Source organism: Phascolarctos cinereus, unplaced genomic scaffold (genome assembly GCF_003287225.1).
Source record: "Phascolarctos cinereus isolate Bilbo 61053 unplaced genomic scaffold, phaCin_HiC Scaffold_9;HRSCAF=440, whole genome shotgun sequence".
In the NCBI taxonomy this organism is placed as follows: Eukaryota; Metazoa; Chordata; class Mammalia; order Diprotodontia; family Phascolarctidae; genus Phascolarctos; species Phascolarctos cinereus.
In genome coordinates this window covers 210838817-210856952 of record NW_027556402.1, presented here as the reverse complement: position 1 = coordinate 210856952, position 18136 = coordinate 210838817, and the positions used below count along the sequence as shown (strand labels likewise).

Here is an 18136-nt window from a genome sequence, read left to right as displayed (position 1 = left end):
TGATTCCAGTCCAGTGATTTTGATCCTCCATGGCCACTGTCTGGAGAGTTTATTTTCTAGTTACTGAAAATGAAAAAATTACAGAGTATGCAAGTACAGATAGTGACAATTCCTCTTGGCAATCATTAATCAGTGGGATAATGGATTTTATGTAAGTCCTGAAATGGAGTATATGCTAAGATTATCCACTTGCCCTCTGCCCTCAGCTATATAAATTTTTACTTTAATTTCATATGTTAATAAATATATTTCATTTGGTATCTATTAATGTCTAGGTGAGTGGGGATCCTATATCCTAACTTCATTAACTAATTGTCGTTTCATTTGGTAGATCTTTGGGTCCCTAGGAAAGCAGAATCTCTGGGCACAAAAGATCATAGGGAAACCCAGAGTGAGCAGGAAGCAGAGGGACCATTATAGAAGTAGAATCACAGTGTCAAGGGGCGTGAAAGGTCATTGAGTCCAATTGCTGCTTGAGCAGGTACTTACCTTGTATTCTTCTCCTTTTAGCCTAGAATCTCCAGATTCAAATGTATTTACATTCCCAAAGCAAAGGTCATCTTCAGTAACCTTGACTGACTGTAGGAGTCCTCTGAGATCTGGTAAGAAACTGATCTTTGTGATTTAAATATAGGGATCTTTAGAAAACATAACATTTTCGGGAATTGTTTCAGACCCTCTTTTCCTGTATTCAAATCACATTGCTTAAAAATCTATGTGACTCAGCAATTTATATTGCTTTTTATTTGGTCATGGGAAATTTGTTGCTAAGTTGCATGATTATAGTTCCAGTAAGGTAGTATCCTGCATTTGGGAGAAGAATAAAGGTGAGAGGAATTCCCCAGAGAGGTAATAACCATCCTCTTCTTGCCCCACTCCATGGAACAGTAATTATGGGGAGAAAGTTCTAGTAAAGTAGTTTGGGGGAGTGAAAAACCTTATTTTCTCCTGGTTGGTCCCTATACCTAAACTTGTCAGTTTAGAGTATTTTTCTCTGAATTGAAATATAAAGAAGCATTCTTTAAAAAAACAAAAACAAAACCTTTCCATTATCCAGGATAATGAAAGAAGCCATACTGTAAATGATGGAAACATCAGACTTTTATATTTTACTTTGTAATGTATTGTTAGGATTATGAGCTTACTGATCTTATGGAAATTCAGAAAGCTAAAGCTAAAGTAATGAGGCCATATTCAGAAGACTCAATTTAAGAGTAACTAGAAGGTTTTCCAGATTTCCCATTTTATCTCTCTTCTCAGAACTTTACTGTGTTACTTATTCCATACTGCAGGTTAATTATATAAACTTTAAGACATGCAAAACACTAGCCTAGGATGTTCTGCATTCCCATTCCCTCCCTGTGGCCATCTTTCAGGTTCATAATCATCCAGCAGATCAATGTGGCAGCTTCATTTTATTAATGGGCTTGAAGATTTGGTATCTTTTGTCACATTAGAATGAACAGATAGCACTGCTGAGCTGGGGGGAAGTGGGGTGAATCTTTAGAGAGTCTCATAAGCTAGGAGCCCCAACCAGCTCTTCTCTTCCTGGCCCCACCCTGTTACTATAAAAGTTGAAAGTATCCAACTGTAATTCCAGAAATGTTGAAGTCAAGTGTCACATTCCTTTTGGGGCAGTTAATGGGACTTGGGACTTCCCTGGTGATAGCACTATTCATTGTCCTGCCCTGAATATACAGGGTGTCCCAAAGTCTTAGTGCAGATGTTGAGGCCACCCTGTAGTCATTGCTTCCGATAGTCCTTTTTCTTGATGGGAAAATGGTTTGGACTGTTAAAGAAAGAGGCTTCATGCTATGCTGAAGATTGTTGGGGAGGAAGAATAAAAAAATAATGCCATGAATAGTATCAGAGTAGGACTTGTCGTCTCTGCTCATGGGACCTTAAAAATAGGATTCAGCTTTGGTACTTGCTGTGTGAATAATTGATCTAGTGCTAGGAAAAATGTGAAATGCCCAGACCACAGTATGAAACAGATCAATGTGTGCCCCCTGGAACGTAGGTTTTAGGCCGCCTCCTCTTCTCTCCCTGTTCTGGGTACCCAGTCAGCAATCATTGATAAACAGAAGAGTGGCATGTTCTGCTGGAGTTCCAAGGGAGCTCCAAGTAGAACGTTGGTGTCTAATGCCCACGTGCCAGGTGCAGTCTGTATCGTAGATACTTTAGCTTCTTTAAAGAAAAGAATTTCACAATTAATTTTTTTTTTAGGTGCTTCACTCAACCTGAATCCTGTGAGTTCACCTAGCCATGAATCAATGTTTACTGGTTCCCTAGTTAACCGGTCACCCGTAGGATTTTCTGACACTGCTGATTTTCTTACTAAGCCAAGTGTTACTTTACACAAATCTCTGGGGAACGCACTTAGTACTCCAGATTTGCCTCAGCAGTTTAGAACTTCTGGTAGCCATATATGTAACAGGTAAGCCCCATAAACTTTTACTTATTTTATTATGAAGATACAGATGCCATTTTGGTCATTGTACCCATGTACATTTTTCTGTTTTCTCATAATAATTCCATAATAAATTAGATGTAATCCTGTGTGCAGGGTAACAGTTCTGTTTATGGATTGTTTTTATTCTATCATCTCATTCATATTACGTAGACTTTATCCATTTTCTAATGAAAGTACCTACCTCTGGGATGAAATAAAAGGACAGTTTTGAAATGTTTCCATTTAAAAGTTAGGATCAGTGAATAATAACATTATAGGACAGCAGGAAAGTTTTGAATGGGGAATGGAGGGATCTCTCAGGCAGAGTTCCTTCACTACCTCTCTGGTGGTTTAGATCAGAGCACCTTGATGCTCGCTAGGCCCTGGGACTGCCTTTGTGTTAGCCAGACCCCAGTGCTGGGGAAGCCCTTTCTTTTAACAGGCATCCAGTTTCTGCATGTCAGAGCAGGTCTGGTCTTCTAGTAAATCCTGGATGTTCAGAGTTACTTCTTTTTCAGGAATAACCTGGGGGTGCCTGGCCCTTCCCCTGGCAGGTTGTAGTGCTCACTCCAGGGGTTCCTCTTGGCCCTTTGCAGTATTGTTTGGCTCCTCATATCTCTTCACTTGCTGAAACAAAGGAATGAACCACTGCCATTCCCCTCCCTCAGCTGGGCACCTTGAATGGAGGCTTCTAGTAAAATAACCTTTATTCCCACTTCTGCTTTTTTTCTTCCTCTCCCATCTCCGGTTCCTCCTTCAAGGGGGGAGTGTAAGAGGTGACTCATAGGAGACAACAGGGCACTACAGCTAATTTCTCAATCAGCTTTCTCCTGGGTTTTTTCCTGGTAGTGCAACTCCTTTGAGTGAGATAACTAGCACAAACAAATAACAATGTGAGTTGAAGTATGCAGTTATTTTCAGCTACAAAATGCCTCATACACCTTAGTATTTGATCTTCACTACAGCCTAGCGAGGGAGGCAGACTGAGTAGTGTTATTCCTTTTTAAATTCAGTTCCTAACGCGAACAGGACTCAGCAGATTTAAACACCACGTCCATGGGGGCACAGCTAGTGGTGGCCCTCTGGCCCAGGTTTGCTGCTTCTTTCTCCCACGTTGCTCTCTTTGAAAAGACTGAGCTCCTCATATGTCTTTTAAAAGCTGTAGGGATCTGCATTCCATGTGTCCTTTGGTTTAGGCTTGGCCTGTCGTGCCAACCATGACTTCTGTCAGACCCACAGCTGCTGCGGTTCCTTTGGCTGTTTGATATGTCAAAGGCTGAGGGCTGGATTTCCCTCGTAAATCTGCAGAAGCAAGTTACCAGCTGGAGAATGGGAGAAAAGGTCTCTGGGGAAAGCCCTGTAGCTGTTCAAGGGGCCTGCAAAACCGACAACTGGCCCTTGGGTTTGGTCCAAACCCGGGGACCGCTTGTCCAGTGTGGCCTTCTCCCTGACCTGTAATTGCCTGTAATTAGCATGTGATCGCTCCAGTTGTGGATGGGTGGTGAATAATCTTATTGAAAAGTACCCATCCTGCCTCACGTGGGCCAAGTCCCTCATTCACTGCTACGATGGTAGAAGTTTCCTGATACCCCGTTTTAATTCTAGCAGTGTAGTGCATGAAAAGCTCTGAGATTGGTTGAGTTGGGAGCTAACTCTGCATCGAGGCAGGTAGTTGACTCTCTCCGAGCCTCAGTTTCCTTCTGTGGATAAAATACTGACACTGCCACCTTCCCAGGAGGAAGTTTGAGGCAGCTAGGTGGTGCAGTAGATAGAGCACTGGGCCCTTGAGTCAAGAAGACCTGAGTTCAAATGCAGCCTAAGAGAGTTACTAGCTGTGGGACCCTGAGCAAGTCAGTTATCCTCTATCTGCCTCAGTTTCCTCAACTATAAAGTGAGGATAATAATGGCATTTACCCTCCCAGGGTTGTTGTGAGGATCAAATGAGATAAAGTTTGTAAAGGCACTTAACACAGTGTCTGGTACTTTGTAGACACTATATAAATTCTTGTTCTCCTCCTTTCCCCCCTTTCCCCCAAATGAAATACCAAATGCAAAAACACTTCCTGTTCCCAGGAGTGGGAAGCATGTTATAATGGTCTCTACAAGAAAAGGTTGTGGCTGTAGGTGAATTTTTCACTGGGTTTAGGTGGGAAAGTAAAAATATTTAGATAAAAAAAATAAGAGAAATAGCCTCATGATGTACCTTTATCTAATTTATTTCTTAAGTTGTGGACGTGAGGTACTGAAGCATGTTTCAATACATGAATCTGAATATGATACAGATGACCAGGGTGGAAAACCAGGTGAGATTTCAAAAGATATGTACGCTTAATAGTGATTAATTGTATTTTTTTTCAGTTGGTCTAAAATTAAATGAAGAAATGATTTGTTAGTATGTCTTGCAAGGGCATGAATATCATGCTAGAATTTTAAAATTCTTGCTGCTGAGCAATCAGCAAGTGGAAAGCCCTCTGTAGCATTGTAGAGAACAAGGCCCTGTCATTGTTAGTCAGTGTGTAATCAAATGAGGACCTTAGATGTGTGAGAGGAAACTGCATACAGGCCTAGTAAGTCAGACCTAGTAGAGGGAGAACCCTTGACTGGAGCAGACCCATGGATCATCATTCTGTAATAAATCCCTTCCATTGCTGATTCTCAGTGAGATAAGGAGAAGGCCTGGAGTGAGAGCTTGAGGAGTCTGGAGAACTGGACTCTCTAAGCCAACTTCTGTCAACTCCAGGCAAATAATTTAACTTCTTTGTATTTTAGCTTTAGCCTTCTGCAACACAGAATTATGTTTTATTTGCTTTGCAGGATTTTTAGAATGGAAATATCATAGAGAATGTGAATTATAGATTGTAAAAAATCTGGGCAAAGACAAGATAACATTATTACTATTAATAATAGCAATAATAAATATTTGAATTAATTTTATTTACATTGAATTTGGGGCCTTTATGTGTGTTTTTAGTATATGTAAGTGCGAATTTTTTGAATATTTTTGCTTTTTGGTGTAGAGAAAATTTTTTAAAAATTCTAATTATTTTATAGCCATGAAATAGTATTTCAAAAGAAATTTTATTTATAATGATTATCACAGTGTAAAATGATTAGAAAAATGAGCATTCATGCTTCTATAATAATGGCGATGGGAGTTTAAGGAAATAATTTTTATAGAGTACTTGTTAGAGGAACTAGGACAGATGTGATTGTCCTAGCCAGAATTGTATTTCCAGTATGGTTTGCCTCTTGCCCAGTGGGAATGTGGGCTGCTTTCCCTTGCCCTCAGTTGGTATGTGCTAAGGAATTGTGCATAAAACTGGTCACAATGAAGAAGGCTGTTTTATGAGAAGAAAATCATAGATGGCATTCCAAATCTAAATAATTTTTATACTAAATAATTGAAAATTGACTGATTCCGCCCTCATAGTCTGATGACTTTATTTTTACATGTTAAAAATTATGTTCTCCAACGTGAAGATGGTGATTCGCTTAATGGAATTGTCATTATCAGTTATTGAGACCACTCAGTGGATCAGAGTCCAGCTTTTCTTTCTCATAGGAGATAGACCAGAAATTTCAAGTCAGCCAGTTTTGTAGAAGAAAGTACATTTTAATTCAGTGGATTGGCTGTTGTTGTGTTGACTTGAATCTTTTTTTTTTAAATAAATGAAATTTAAATAACATTGTGCTTGGAACTGTGCTTAGAAAATTAATGTCACCATTTCTAACTGACTAAATGTTTTTCATTCTTCCCAAACTAGGCATTTTTTTCATTCTCATATGTACAAATTAAGCTATTTGTGGGAAAGATTCCTTTGAGACCTGAGGCTCTCTTGGGAAGCGATTGTGAATGCGCTCTGGTAACAGTCCATGACTTAACGTAGTCTAACTAACAGTTATAACCAAATTGAGACATAACAGAAAAACGGCAGTCTTTTTCTTACCAAATTGTCTGCAAAGGTTAAAGTAAATATATGTATTACTTCTGATTTTATCTGTTTCTTTGAAAGTTGAAGAGGGAAACATCAATATTAAACAAGGGCCAATCAGAGAGTCTGGGGACGAGTCAGAACAGGAGCCAGACAAGAGACTGGACAGAGAACTGAAGGAGGAGGAAGAGGAGGGAGGAAGAGCAGAAGAAGAGGACCTCGAAGAGGCCCAGTGTGAGCCCTCTGATAAACCAGGAGGGGACTTAACTAATGGCCTAGTTAGGTACCACTCCCAGAAGGCCTTGGAGGAGGAAGATGAAGAGAAAGAAAAGGAAGAGGTTCATCAAGAAGAGATGCCATTAGGGGCACAGCAGAATAAAAACTCAGAGTGTCATTATGAAAATGCTGAGGTAACATTGTTTTAAAGAGTAGTGCTTTTTTAAATTCTGGAAAATTTGTGTGCCAGTGCAAATAATATGATGCTTTCACTGTAGCCACTTTTGGTTTGTACTTTTCCTGTGAAGAGCTCAAAATACAATGAGACAAAAAGGGAAAAAAACCCTTTTTTCTAGCTAACAACCCTAAAAACAGATATAAATATAGTATGTAAATATACATACATGATAAATTTTAAATAAAAATAATGAATTTCAGAATTCATTTAATGGATTTTTAGTATGAAAAGTTTTTTTATTTATAGAAATAATGCTCTATTTTCAATTAAAGGCTCCTAAAGTGGAGAGATTATCTCTCTAGTATCACCTGAATTTCCTAATGTTTAGAAGCCTTTAAAGATAATTTATTTAAAGTAATTTGAAGATATTATTCTGCCAAAATAAGAAATGATAGGAAGAGAGAATAAGGGGTGTGTGTGAGGATGGCATTTGAGAACATGATATTGAGGATTTGTAGCATCTGTTTGGGGTTGTAATGTCAAGATGAATTTATCACTTACTAAAACTAAAGTTTTCTTAGGTTTATAAATGTGTGTTTGCACACAGATAGATGAGGAGTGCTTACTAGAACTGATATTAAGAGAAGACCATGATGCACTAATAGCGAAGATGAACAACTGGAATTTCCCCATTTTTGAAGTCATGGAAACAATGGGGGGAAGATCAGGAAGGATCCTGAGCCAGGTTTGTTATTCTCTGAAGAAATACTGCATATTCAGAGCTCTGGGGCTCCGAGCTGGGAGGGACTGTGGAGGTCACTTGGTCCAGACTCCCATCCAGTCTGCACATCTCTTGATCAGAATGGTGATCAAGAGCTTCCATTTAAATAGCTTCAATGACCCAACAAGGAAGTTCATTCCATCTTTGCACAACTGAGTGGTTGTCAAGTTACGTATTCTTTTGAGCTGAAATAAGCCTTCCCTCTAACTTCTGCCTGTTGGTTCAGGTTCCATCCTCTATAGTAAGACAGGGCAGCATGCCCACCTCTGTTTTCTAAATAATAGCCCTCATGTGGATGGGGAATTAAAGTTTGATATGTTGTCAGGGAAAGTCACTATATTGGAAGAGTTCTGTGTGTTGGAGGGTGAGGAGATGAGGTGACTATGTTATAAAAAATAAAATGTATAAGTAAAACATTTTTTCAAAAGAAATAAATAACAGCACTTTAAGCTGTTGTATCACCCTATGGACTTTCCCTCAGGCCAAACAGCCCTAATTTTTAAACTGTTGTTCCCATAGCTTCCTGGTCTCCTTTGACTGGCCTAATCCAGTTTATCAATGTTCTACCCAAAATGCACTAAAAATTAGACATGGTTCTCCAGATACGATCTTTTCAACAGAGTATGGTGGGGCTGTAACTTTCTATTGTCTGAACATTATGTCAGTGCAGCCCAAGTTTGTGGTAGCTTTTTTCTGGTAGTTTTATTGAACTGTTGTCTTATACCAAGCTTGTAATCAGTTTAAGTCCCCAGATCTTTGCCCTATATCAGCTACTGTTAAACCAACTCCCCCCCCCCCCCCGTCTATATTTGTGCCTTTGGCTTTTTTTGTTTTACCCTAAATGTTGGGTTTGACTTCAGATGGGGAAATAGAGGGCCAGCAAGAGGAGGGAAGTTGCTCAGGCTCACACAGCTAGAACATAATAGATCCTTCATTGAGTTTTAGACTCTTTTTTTTACTACATCTGGCTGCGTCCTGTAAAGGGACAAGCCCCAAGGGAGAGAGAGGTGGGAGAAGAAACAGAGAGAGATGGAGAGAGCGGGAGGGAATGAGCATTGAGGCTCCTGAGCTGTTTTGCTACAACAGTCTCCTTTGATGGTTGCTTTTACTCCAGTGTGCTGAGAACGTTAAAAACTTTTTTTTTTCAACTCTGTTCTGGGAGTGAGCACATGACCCTGTCTTCCCCCTGGCCTTTCCTTTGCTTTTGAGTGGCGTTATAGTGTACAAGTGTATCCTGATTAACATCTGTAATTGGCTTCTTGAAAATGTAATGGAAAATATAACACTGCAGGAAGATTCACTTCATGGGGTCTAGGGAGGATGAGCAGTAGCTGCAGTATTTGGTTGCAATGCATTGATGACATGGTGGCAAATTTTGGCTTAATGTCAGGAAAAAAACTTCCTAACAAACAGTCTACTGTAAGTAGACTGGCCTGTGGCTGGGAGTAGTGGGCTCCCTTCTCTTGGAAGTTCTTCAGCCAGAGTGGCCACTTGTCTGGTATGTTGTAGTGAGGATCCCTTTTTGGGTGGTAGTTGGAATTGATGGCCACTGGAATGCCTTCCAACTCCAAAATTCTGTAATTTTGTGATTCAGTGACTCATTGTTGTTAAATTTTACCTTATTAGCTTCAGCCCAGAATTTTAGCCTCCTGCAGACATTCTGAATCTTTATTCTGTCTGTCCTGTATTAGCCATCCCTTCCATCTTTGTGTCTTCTGAAAATTTTGTAAGCATGCCTGGTGTGGATTCTTCTGTGTCATTCTTTCGTTCAGTCATTGTTAATTTCCTGTTGTACTTATGTCGAGTGGCAGAGGAGAAAAGAGGAAGTTAGGATCTGCTAAAGCTTCACTCTCTACAGGAAGTTGAGACACAAAGATCTGTGTGCACCAGCCATAAGTCATCAATAAACATGTTGGATTGGTTAGGTCAAAGGACATAACAATGTGATGCTTCATCAAAAGACAACGTAGAAGTCTTTTAAGTGTTAAAACATTTTTGCTAACTTGTAAAAATATTTTTCTAAGATTGTAGAGTATAGCTCTAATTCAGAAAAGGCAACAATAGTCTCATGTGTAAATAATAGGATGCAAATGCAAAGGATGTCTGACATAATTGACTCAATGCTCATTGATGAGCTGTGCTAATGCCTGGGAATTTAAAGTTGTAACAAATGAGATAAGCATCTGAATTTGTTTAAATTAGCTATTTCCATATATACATGTATAATTTGGAAGATTTAAATTTTATGTAAAGTGAGTCTGATATTAATACTGTTTCAATTCATTTCAGCCATTAGGAGTCATTTACTAATTCTTCCGGTGTATAAAATATACTGGGCCTTGTAAACATATGACGGAAGATGAGTTCAGATCTGGCCTCAGACACTTATACTTACTCAGGCCCCATACCTTGATCCTGGGCAAGTTACTTAACCTGTTTGCCTCATTTTCCTCATCTGTAAAATGGAGATAATGATAGCACTTACCTCCCAGGGTTGTTGTAAGGGTCAGATAAGATGATATATTTGTAAAGCACTTAGCACAGTGCCTGGCACGTAGTAGGTGCTATGTGAGTGTTTGCTGTTATCGTTACCTGGTATCTTTTGGTATCACTATTCATTGGTATTGAATAGGAAACTTTAGATGCTATTTTGTTTTAACAGAAGCAGGTTGTCTGTGAGAGGATGATTTTTGTCCTTCATTTTTATCTTCTATTCTCAGGAAGTAGAACAAAATTGAAAAAGACATTTTCTGTCACATTGGTATAGTTGATAACCATTTTATTTAGTCGTTTTTTTTCATGTGTCATAATATAACTTGCTGACACTCCACCAAGATAAAGTAGAAAAATTTCCACATTCATTTAAAATACAATGTAAGTATATAAAAATAAGTATGAAATACTAAAGAAGAGAAAATACTGAATAATTTTTATCTGCTTTTAGTAATGCATGTTCATTTTCCCAATGAGGGAATTGCTTATTTTTAAAAATGGTTTCTGTCTCTTTATAGTTTTATTTGTAAAAGATTATAAGGATTAAGGCTTAGGTAAGACTAAATATGCTATTCTATAAAAAAAAAAAAGAAAAGAAATTCAAACCCAGTGAATGAGATTCTTAGTTAATTTCTCTCTTCCTCCTCTCATTCTGTTTTTAACATTTTGATGGAATCATTAGCATTTACAAATATTGTATTTCAGGCAGAAATTTTCCCCTTGATCTCATTCCGAAGATTATAAGGATGAGGGAATTGCTTATTTTTAAAAATAGTTTGTCTCTTTATAATTTTATTTATAAATATAAAGATTGTAAGGATATTGAACCTAAGTTTCGTTCTCCTACATTTTAAGGAATACAGTTGTATAATGATAAGGATATCATTATACCAAAGAATATATCCCTTTAGAGCTGGGAGGGACCATAGAGAACATCTAATTCAAACCCATACCTGAAGCAGGAACCCTCTTTAAATGTCCCCAGTATGAATCTTTCAGCTTCCACTTGAAAACCTCGAGAGATGGGAAATTCATTACCTTGAAGGGCATCGCCTTCCATACTGTTCTTGTTGAGCAGTTAAACATACTAATCATGAATTGTTAGATGTAGAAGGGAACCTTAATGGCCCTCTGTCCAACCTGTTCATTGTACAGAGGGGGATGCTGAACTCTATCAGTGTTCAGGCATCTGTTTAGTAGCAGAACCTACCTAAGAACCAAGGTCTCTTGGTTCTTTGCCTGGAGGTTTCCATCATAGTGGGTTCCCTCTTTAGGTCAAGTCCAGATTATTAATTTATTCCATTGTATGTACCTTTTCCCACCTATAGAAACATTTTATAAACTTCACATGAATTTGTTTAAAAATATAATCCAAAGCTGTCACAGGTAAGACTAAGTATGCTATTCTTAAAAAAAAAAAAGGAAATTCAAACCCAGTGAATGAGATTCTTAGTTAATTTCTCTCTTCCTCCTCTCATTCTGTTTTTAATATTTTGATGGAATCATTAGCATTTACAAATATTGTATTTCAGGCAGAAATTTTCCCCTTGGTCTCATTCCAAAGATGAAATGCTTTTGAAAAGCTGGCCAAAGGCTAACTTAGTTTTACCTTATTAAATATAGATAGATATAAAGCTAGATAGATTGATTGTGTTGAGAAACAGGGAATTTTCTGATTTTCAAAATTCTCTTACCTTTCTCTCTAGAAAGAGATAACATGGTATATTGGATAAATACTTAGCCTCAGGATCAGGTGGATTCAACTCCCTTCTCTGACATGTACTGGGCAGGGTGGCCCTAGACAAGTTAGGTAGCCTCTCGGTGACAGTGCCCTAGAAAACTCTGCCTGATAAGACTTGAAGTCACAGAATCATTGATGATCTACGTTGGTAGCATGAGTTTCTTCACTGGGAACTCCTGTGGATCTGTGATATCATCAGTGTCAGTGTGCTCTCCCGTGACATAGATTCTAATGTAGCTTCTCTGTGCCCTCTTGTAAGTTCAACCAAGTGGGTCCAGCCAACATGCAGGAGGCTCTTTTCACTTTCTCCTGAAGATGCCCTGACTGTCCAGGGAGCTACCCCATCTTCTTCTCCAATCATACATTTCCTGGATGAAATATTTTATCTTCTTCATCAAAGTTCCACACCTCTCTCCATTGCCTCCAGGTAATATTCTCAATTTTTTCAAGGCTGTCATATTCCATTTCTTGCTGTCATACAGCCTCACTTAGTGTTAAAAAGGTGGACCTTTTGTTTTTAGAAAAAGCTTGGGCTCCTTGAAAGAGCTTTTCATTTTCCCAAAAGCAATCCACCTCACTCTTCTCTTGCTCACCTTTGGGCCCAACTTGTCCCTCTTCGTGGTCTGCACACTGATAAACACACTGACAGATAAGTTCTCTGTGTCATGCATATAAATGCATGTCACGATTTGAGCAGTAGACCTTCTTCATCCACTTGGTCTTTTCTGTTTAGATGGTCAAGCCAAATTCTTTTGAATGGTTTTCTCTAATGATTAAATCATGTTTGCATCCCTCCAAAACCTGCCTATCTCTCCTCTCCAGATTATATGATATATTTGATATTGCAGTTTATATAGTCGTTCAAGGCTTTATCAAATGACTGTTCCACTAGCCAACTAGTTGCATGACTTTGGACAAGTCATGTATCCTCTCATTTTCCCCATTTGTAAAATAAATAAATTGGACTAGTTGACTGAGAGGTTCCCATGCAACTCAAAGAGTGAATTAGGGTTTACATATTCCCAATTTCTTTGTAGATGGTGCCCTCTGATTGTTTAAAATAATTTTTCTGGTCTTCCAAGATGACAAATTGGGGAAGAGGAGGTTTTAGTGAAGCACTGACTCAGCTTAATGATCTCATAAATAGAGTAACATTGCTATATCCAAGTGAAAACTAAAAAGTGACATGTCGTTAAATGAGCCATAGCTAGTTATAGAGCTTAGGAATTCTGATCCTTAAAATGAAAATTGTTTGAATTTATTCTTAGACTATGTATACCTTGTTTCAAGACACTGGTTTGATGGACATGTTCAAAATCCCTGTTCCAGAATTTGTGAACTACTTCCATGCATTAGAAAATGGCTACCGGGACATTCCTTGTAAGTATAAACTAGTATGTAATAAAACTTCAATGTAATTGAGTCATAAAGGGAAAGTACTCATTCAGAAATGGTTAGCTGCTTCAGATACTTGTAGTAGTTCTGAAAATGCTCAACCTGATCATTTTTTAAAGCATTTTTTCTTTAACATTTCTAAATGCACTGAAGTGTCTCCCTAAAGAATTGATTTTGAGGAGACTATGTGCTTCCTCATTTGTTTTTATAACAGGTTAAAATTTGAAAGTATGGGCATCATACTAAGACAGTAAATATATCATTTTCCCATTTCATAGGTAGGATAGACCATTGGACCTGTTTCCTCATACTTCCTTGAAATGATTATAACTTTCTTTTTTGCTTTGTGAGAAATGTTTAATGTTCTGGGAATTGAAGTCAGTCTTCTATGAACACGAATCTGATATTCTTCCACAGTCTTTCTACACCCAGGATTTTTGGTCTGCTTGTGTACTGTGGAGTTGAGGGCACAACATATTTTTATGTGGATAGATACAATATATTATCTGTCATGATGCCTGCATGTAGAAGATGTCTTGTAAAGCTAAGAATTTGCCTTGGAAAATGAATGAATCTTTTATTTATTAGTCAGGGAAAAAAAACCAAGACTATATATGGAAACTTAGAAAATATATCCATGGCTATTCAGTGGGTAAACACAATACTCATAATAGTAATCACTGATATTTATATGTAGCACTTTATATGTGCTGTCCCATGGCTCCCCATCAGATGCCTGTGTTAGACTGAGAAGCCATCATAGCTCAAAGCTGCATTAGGACTTTGGGGCTGGGTATGGAACTTGAGAGTTTACAAAGCACTTTCTTAACCACAACCCTGTGAGATAACCATTAGAGATAGAATCATTCCTGTTTTACAGATGAGCAAACTGAGGGTCATAGAAATTAAATGACTTACTCAGGGTCACAAAGCTATTGATGAATGGGAAAGAGACAGAATTTATTAGCAGACACCTCAGTGACCATCTAGTCCAGCCTAGGACTTCCTCCTCTGATCTTCCTGACAAGTGGTCATCTCGCCTCTGCCTGAAGATCTGTGGAGGGGGGGCCCACCACCTCTGGAAGCGGCCCATTCTACTTTGGTCCTAACATTAAGCCTCACTTTGCTTCTTTGCAACTTCTAACCTGTCGTTCTTGATTTTTGCCTTCTGGGGCCATATAGAACGAGCCTCATACCTCCTCTATATGAGAGGCCTCCACAGTGACCTCCACAGTGATCGAAGATGTCTGTCATATCCCTCCTCTCCTCTGGGTTCCTCACATGCCTATTTCCTTCAGCCAGTCTTCATGTGACATAGACTCAAGGACCTTCACTGTCCTGGTTGCCTTCCTGTGGACATTCTCCAAGTTAGGAATATCCGTCTTAACCCACGGTACACACAGCTGAATGTAGTTGTCCAGACGAGGTCTGAGGATGGCAGAATGCAGTGGGAGGACTATCACCTTCTCCTTCCTAGAAGCTGTGTCTTTTCTAATGGATCCTACGATGACATTAGTGTTTTTAGTTGCTTCATCATGCTGCAGACTCATTGAGCTTGTAGGCTGCTAACACTCCCCAGATGTTTCTCAGAACAATTGCTACTTAGACATACCTCCTCCATTTTATATTTGCAGAGCTGATTCTTTTGTACCTAAGTGTAAGGCTTTTACATTTATACCTGTTGAATTTAATATTTTAGTTTCAGTGTAATACAGTTGGCTGTCAAGATCCTTTTGAATCTTGACTCTGGCTAACTATCCCAACTTGATGCCATTTGCAAATTTGATAAGCATGCCATCCAAGCCTTTATCAAAGTCATGGATAAAAATGTTATACAGTGCAAGGCAAATTATAGATCCTTGGGGTACTCCACTAGATACCTTCTGGCATGGTGACGTTAAATTCTTAACAGTTATTTTTTGACTCCAGCCATCCAGTCAGGTGTGAGTCCACATAATTGTATTAAGTGTGTTATACATATTTCTCTAACTTCTGTACAAAAGGAGTATGAGATGCTTTTGTAGTATATACATATGTGTATATGTATAGTGTACCAAAAGTCTCAGTGCAGTTTTAAGCTTTAAGAACTTCAGAAGTGCGCAGTGGATAGAGCACAGGCCCTGAAGTCAGGAAGACCTGAGTTCAGATGCGGCCTCAGACCAAACACTTGACACTTACTAGCTGTGTGACCCTGGGCGAGTCACTTAACCCCAGTTGCCTCACTAAAAAACAAAAAACAAAAACAAAAATAAAAAAAAAGAACTTCAGAAGTATAAGTGCTATAGACTTATAAAAACATTTGAAAGGTTGATTATTTAAATGTTTAAAAATATTGATGTTTCTTATTAAAATTCAACAAACACTATCTTGTGTTATATCACTAGTTTATTTTCAGACTTTTTAACTTTAATCAGCTGCTGCTCAATGACTAAAAGGATTACATTTGTGATCCTAGTCTCAAGATCATTTAAAGAATGAGATTTTGATGCATACACAACAGCTTTGATATGACCCCACAAGAAGTCCAAGATCCAGTGTCTGAGGTGGCTGAGCAAGAGGACCTTGGCCTCCTCTGCCAGTCCACTTGTCTAAGAAAGTGACATCCAGAGCCTGTTGAAAATGTGATGCATAGTGTCAGGGTGCCTTATCTTGTTAAAAGTAAAAGGTTATTATTCAAAATTTACAAAACTTAAGTGTAAAAGAATTTTTAATAATTAAAATTTCAGATGATCTTTTGGTAAATGTGTAGCATTTATACATCTGAAGTTAATCAAAGCTTAAAACGACACTAAAACTTTTGGGACACTGCATGTATAGATTTGTGTATAGAGAGAGGGAGACAGACAGACCAGATAGAAACGGAGACAGGCCTGAACTGACGTCCAGCCCAGCCCACACTCGCACTGGAGGATCAGGGCCTTGGAGCTCAACTAGTGCTCTGCTCCTGAGGGCCTTAGGGGTAACCCGAGGGACTGTGGAATTGTTCTCTAATAACTCATACCACGCCCTCATCCACTGTGTTCCCCCATTTCATTCACGCAGTTAAATGTCTCCCCAACATCATCTAACCACTGATTAATGCCCCAGTATCATTTTGATCAGTTGATGTCTCCTTGATGTCACAAATGACCAGTTTATATCTGTTAAGATTTTTACTGAGAAATTACAGTAAGGACAGAGAGATTATAGTAAGGACAAAAGTACAAAGGCATCCCACTCCCCCAGGGCATAATCTCCCCTCTACTTGTTGGTCCCTGGGGTTAGTTGACTCATTTAAAGCTCATTTAAGTTTTCCTCCCATCAAGTTCTCTTCTGGGTGTGGCAGGAGGAGAAGTTACTTCCTTGCTTCCCTGATGTGGTGTCTCAGCTGCTGGGTCAATCCACTGTTGGGCTAAGTCAGACAGGTGATGCTCAGGGCTTCAGTGGCTCACTGGGCTTGGCTGCTACAGCTGCAGCAGATCTTCTGTGACCTCCAGTGCTGACCTCTGGTGGATCTTGTGACTTTTTGCAAACCACAAGGTCCTTCCCTCTGGGATACTCATTTACCTAGGATCAGGGAAAAATAAACACAACAGAGACAGAGGAAACTAAAGGTGCCATGTATTTGTGGCTCCTTGGTGACCAGCTGGGGAAGGGGCTCCCTTTCCCAGAAGTTAACAGCCTTTCTTCTTTTGCACTAGAAACTGGCCCCACAGAAAGGGAAGGTTTGTCTGTGGGTGCCTTTGTTATTCATATGCAGCTCTGGCTTAGCTGCTGATTAGAGGGCATTTTGTCACCATACAATAAGCACCCGAACTGTCCTGGATTGGGGTGAAACCCATGGTGCCTGAGCCAGATCCTCAAGCCTCCGTCTGGCTCCATGGTTAGCAGGTAGAGCAGATGGAGCATGTCCCAAGCACCAGGTGGAGCCCACTGACCAGTCCTTTGTTACACTCTATCTAAATCTGCGTAAATTATATCTATAACATTTCCCTCATCTACAAGCTTAATTCTGTTGTCAAAAAAGGAAATGAGGTTCATCTTGCATGTCCTATTCTTGATGCAGCCATATATCTTTGATATGCCAATTTCCCTCCAGGTGTTTAACAACATCTCTTTAGTGATCAAGTTGAAATCACTGACCTAGAGTTTGCAGGCTTTATTCTTTCCCCTTTTAAAAAAATTCAGACAGCTATCCTTGTCAAATCTTGTGCTCTCCCATTTTCCAAGGTCTTTTTCCCTCCTTAGGCCACCCTGTGCCTGTGTTCAAAATATGGATGTTTGTTTTATGCGTGACAGGACTGCTCTCTACTAGGATTGTTTCTCTTTGCCTTCCTCTTTTCCCCCAACAGGGATTGTTTTTTCCTAAGAAGTGACAAAGTCAGTCCAGGATCTGATGCAGCTAGGTCACCTAGGGGTATAATAAGTTCCACCCACATGGGGCGTTGGGGGCCCCTCTGACTTGGTAGATATCTGAAGACTGACCACACCCATTTCCACATAGAGAAAAGATGGGCCATATGATAGAAACTAAGTGCCACTATATCCTTATTGCCAATCCTTGCTATGTTTAGGGCTAAGTAAACTCCTTTGGTAACTGTTCAGTGATTCCCCAGTGCCTCACTTCATCCCCAGATGAAACCTAAACTAACAGTAGGCCATCACTAGACCTGCCTCTAACAATGGCAGGTGAAACTGTCCATATTTGGAGATACCTTGTTTCCCAGAGCTAAGGCCCAGAGAGCAGGCTGTGCCCTGATCTTGGGATAACAGCAGTCCTTTGTGCTCTGGATGATCTTACCCTCTGGCACAATGTATTGCTTTGACCAGCACCAGGTGTTCACTGAGGGATTTATGGTTTTCATATTAATCGATAACTGCTTAGATTTGTTGGAGTTCCTCTCTTTCCCAGCGACCTGAGAGCCAACGTGCTGTAGCCTAACGCTATCCATCAAAATCTCCGGATACC

At 39.4% G+C, this 18136-nt stretch overlaps 1 protein-coding gene across 2 annotated transcripts in view; it reads left to right on the top strand.

Annotated features, from left to right (window-relative positions):
* PDE3B (phosphodiesterase 3B) overlaps positions 1 to 18136 on the top strand; it is a 160402-nt gene that overhangs the window by 104281 nt on the left and 37985 nt on the right. For both annotated transcript variants that reach the window (XM_078148502.1, XM_021005329.2), the window contains exons 5-10: positions 511 to 602; positions 2227 to 2437; positions 4679 to 4755; positions 6466 to 6794; positions 7386 to 7523; positions 13062 to 13173. In XM_078148502.1, the coding sequence (XP_078004628.1) occupies positions 511 to 602; positions 2227 to 2437; positions 4679 to 4755; positions 6466 to 6794; positions 7386 to 7523; positions 13062 to 13173 (959 nt within the window). The remainder of the gene's footprint in view (positions 1 to 510; positions 603 to 2226; positions 2438 to 4678; positions 4756 to 6465; positions 6795 to 7385; positions 7524 to 13061; positions 13174 to 18136) is intronic.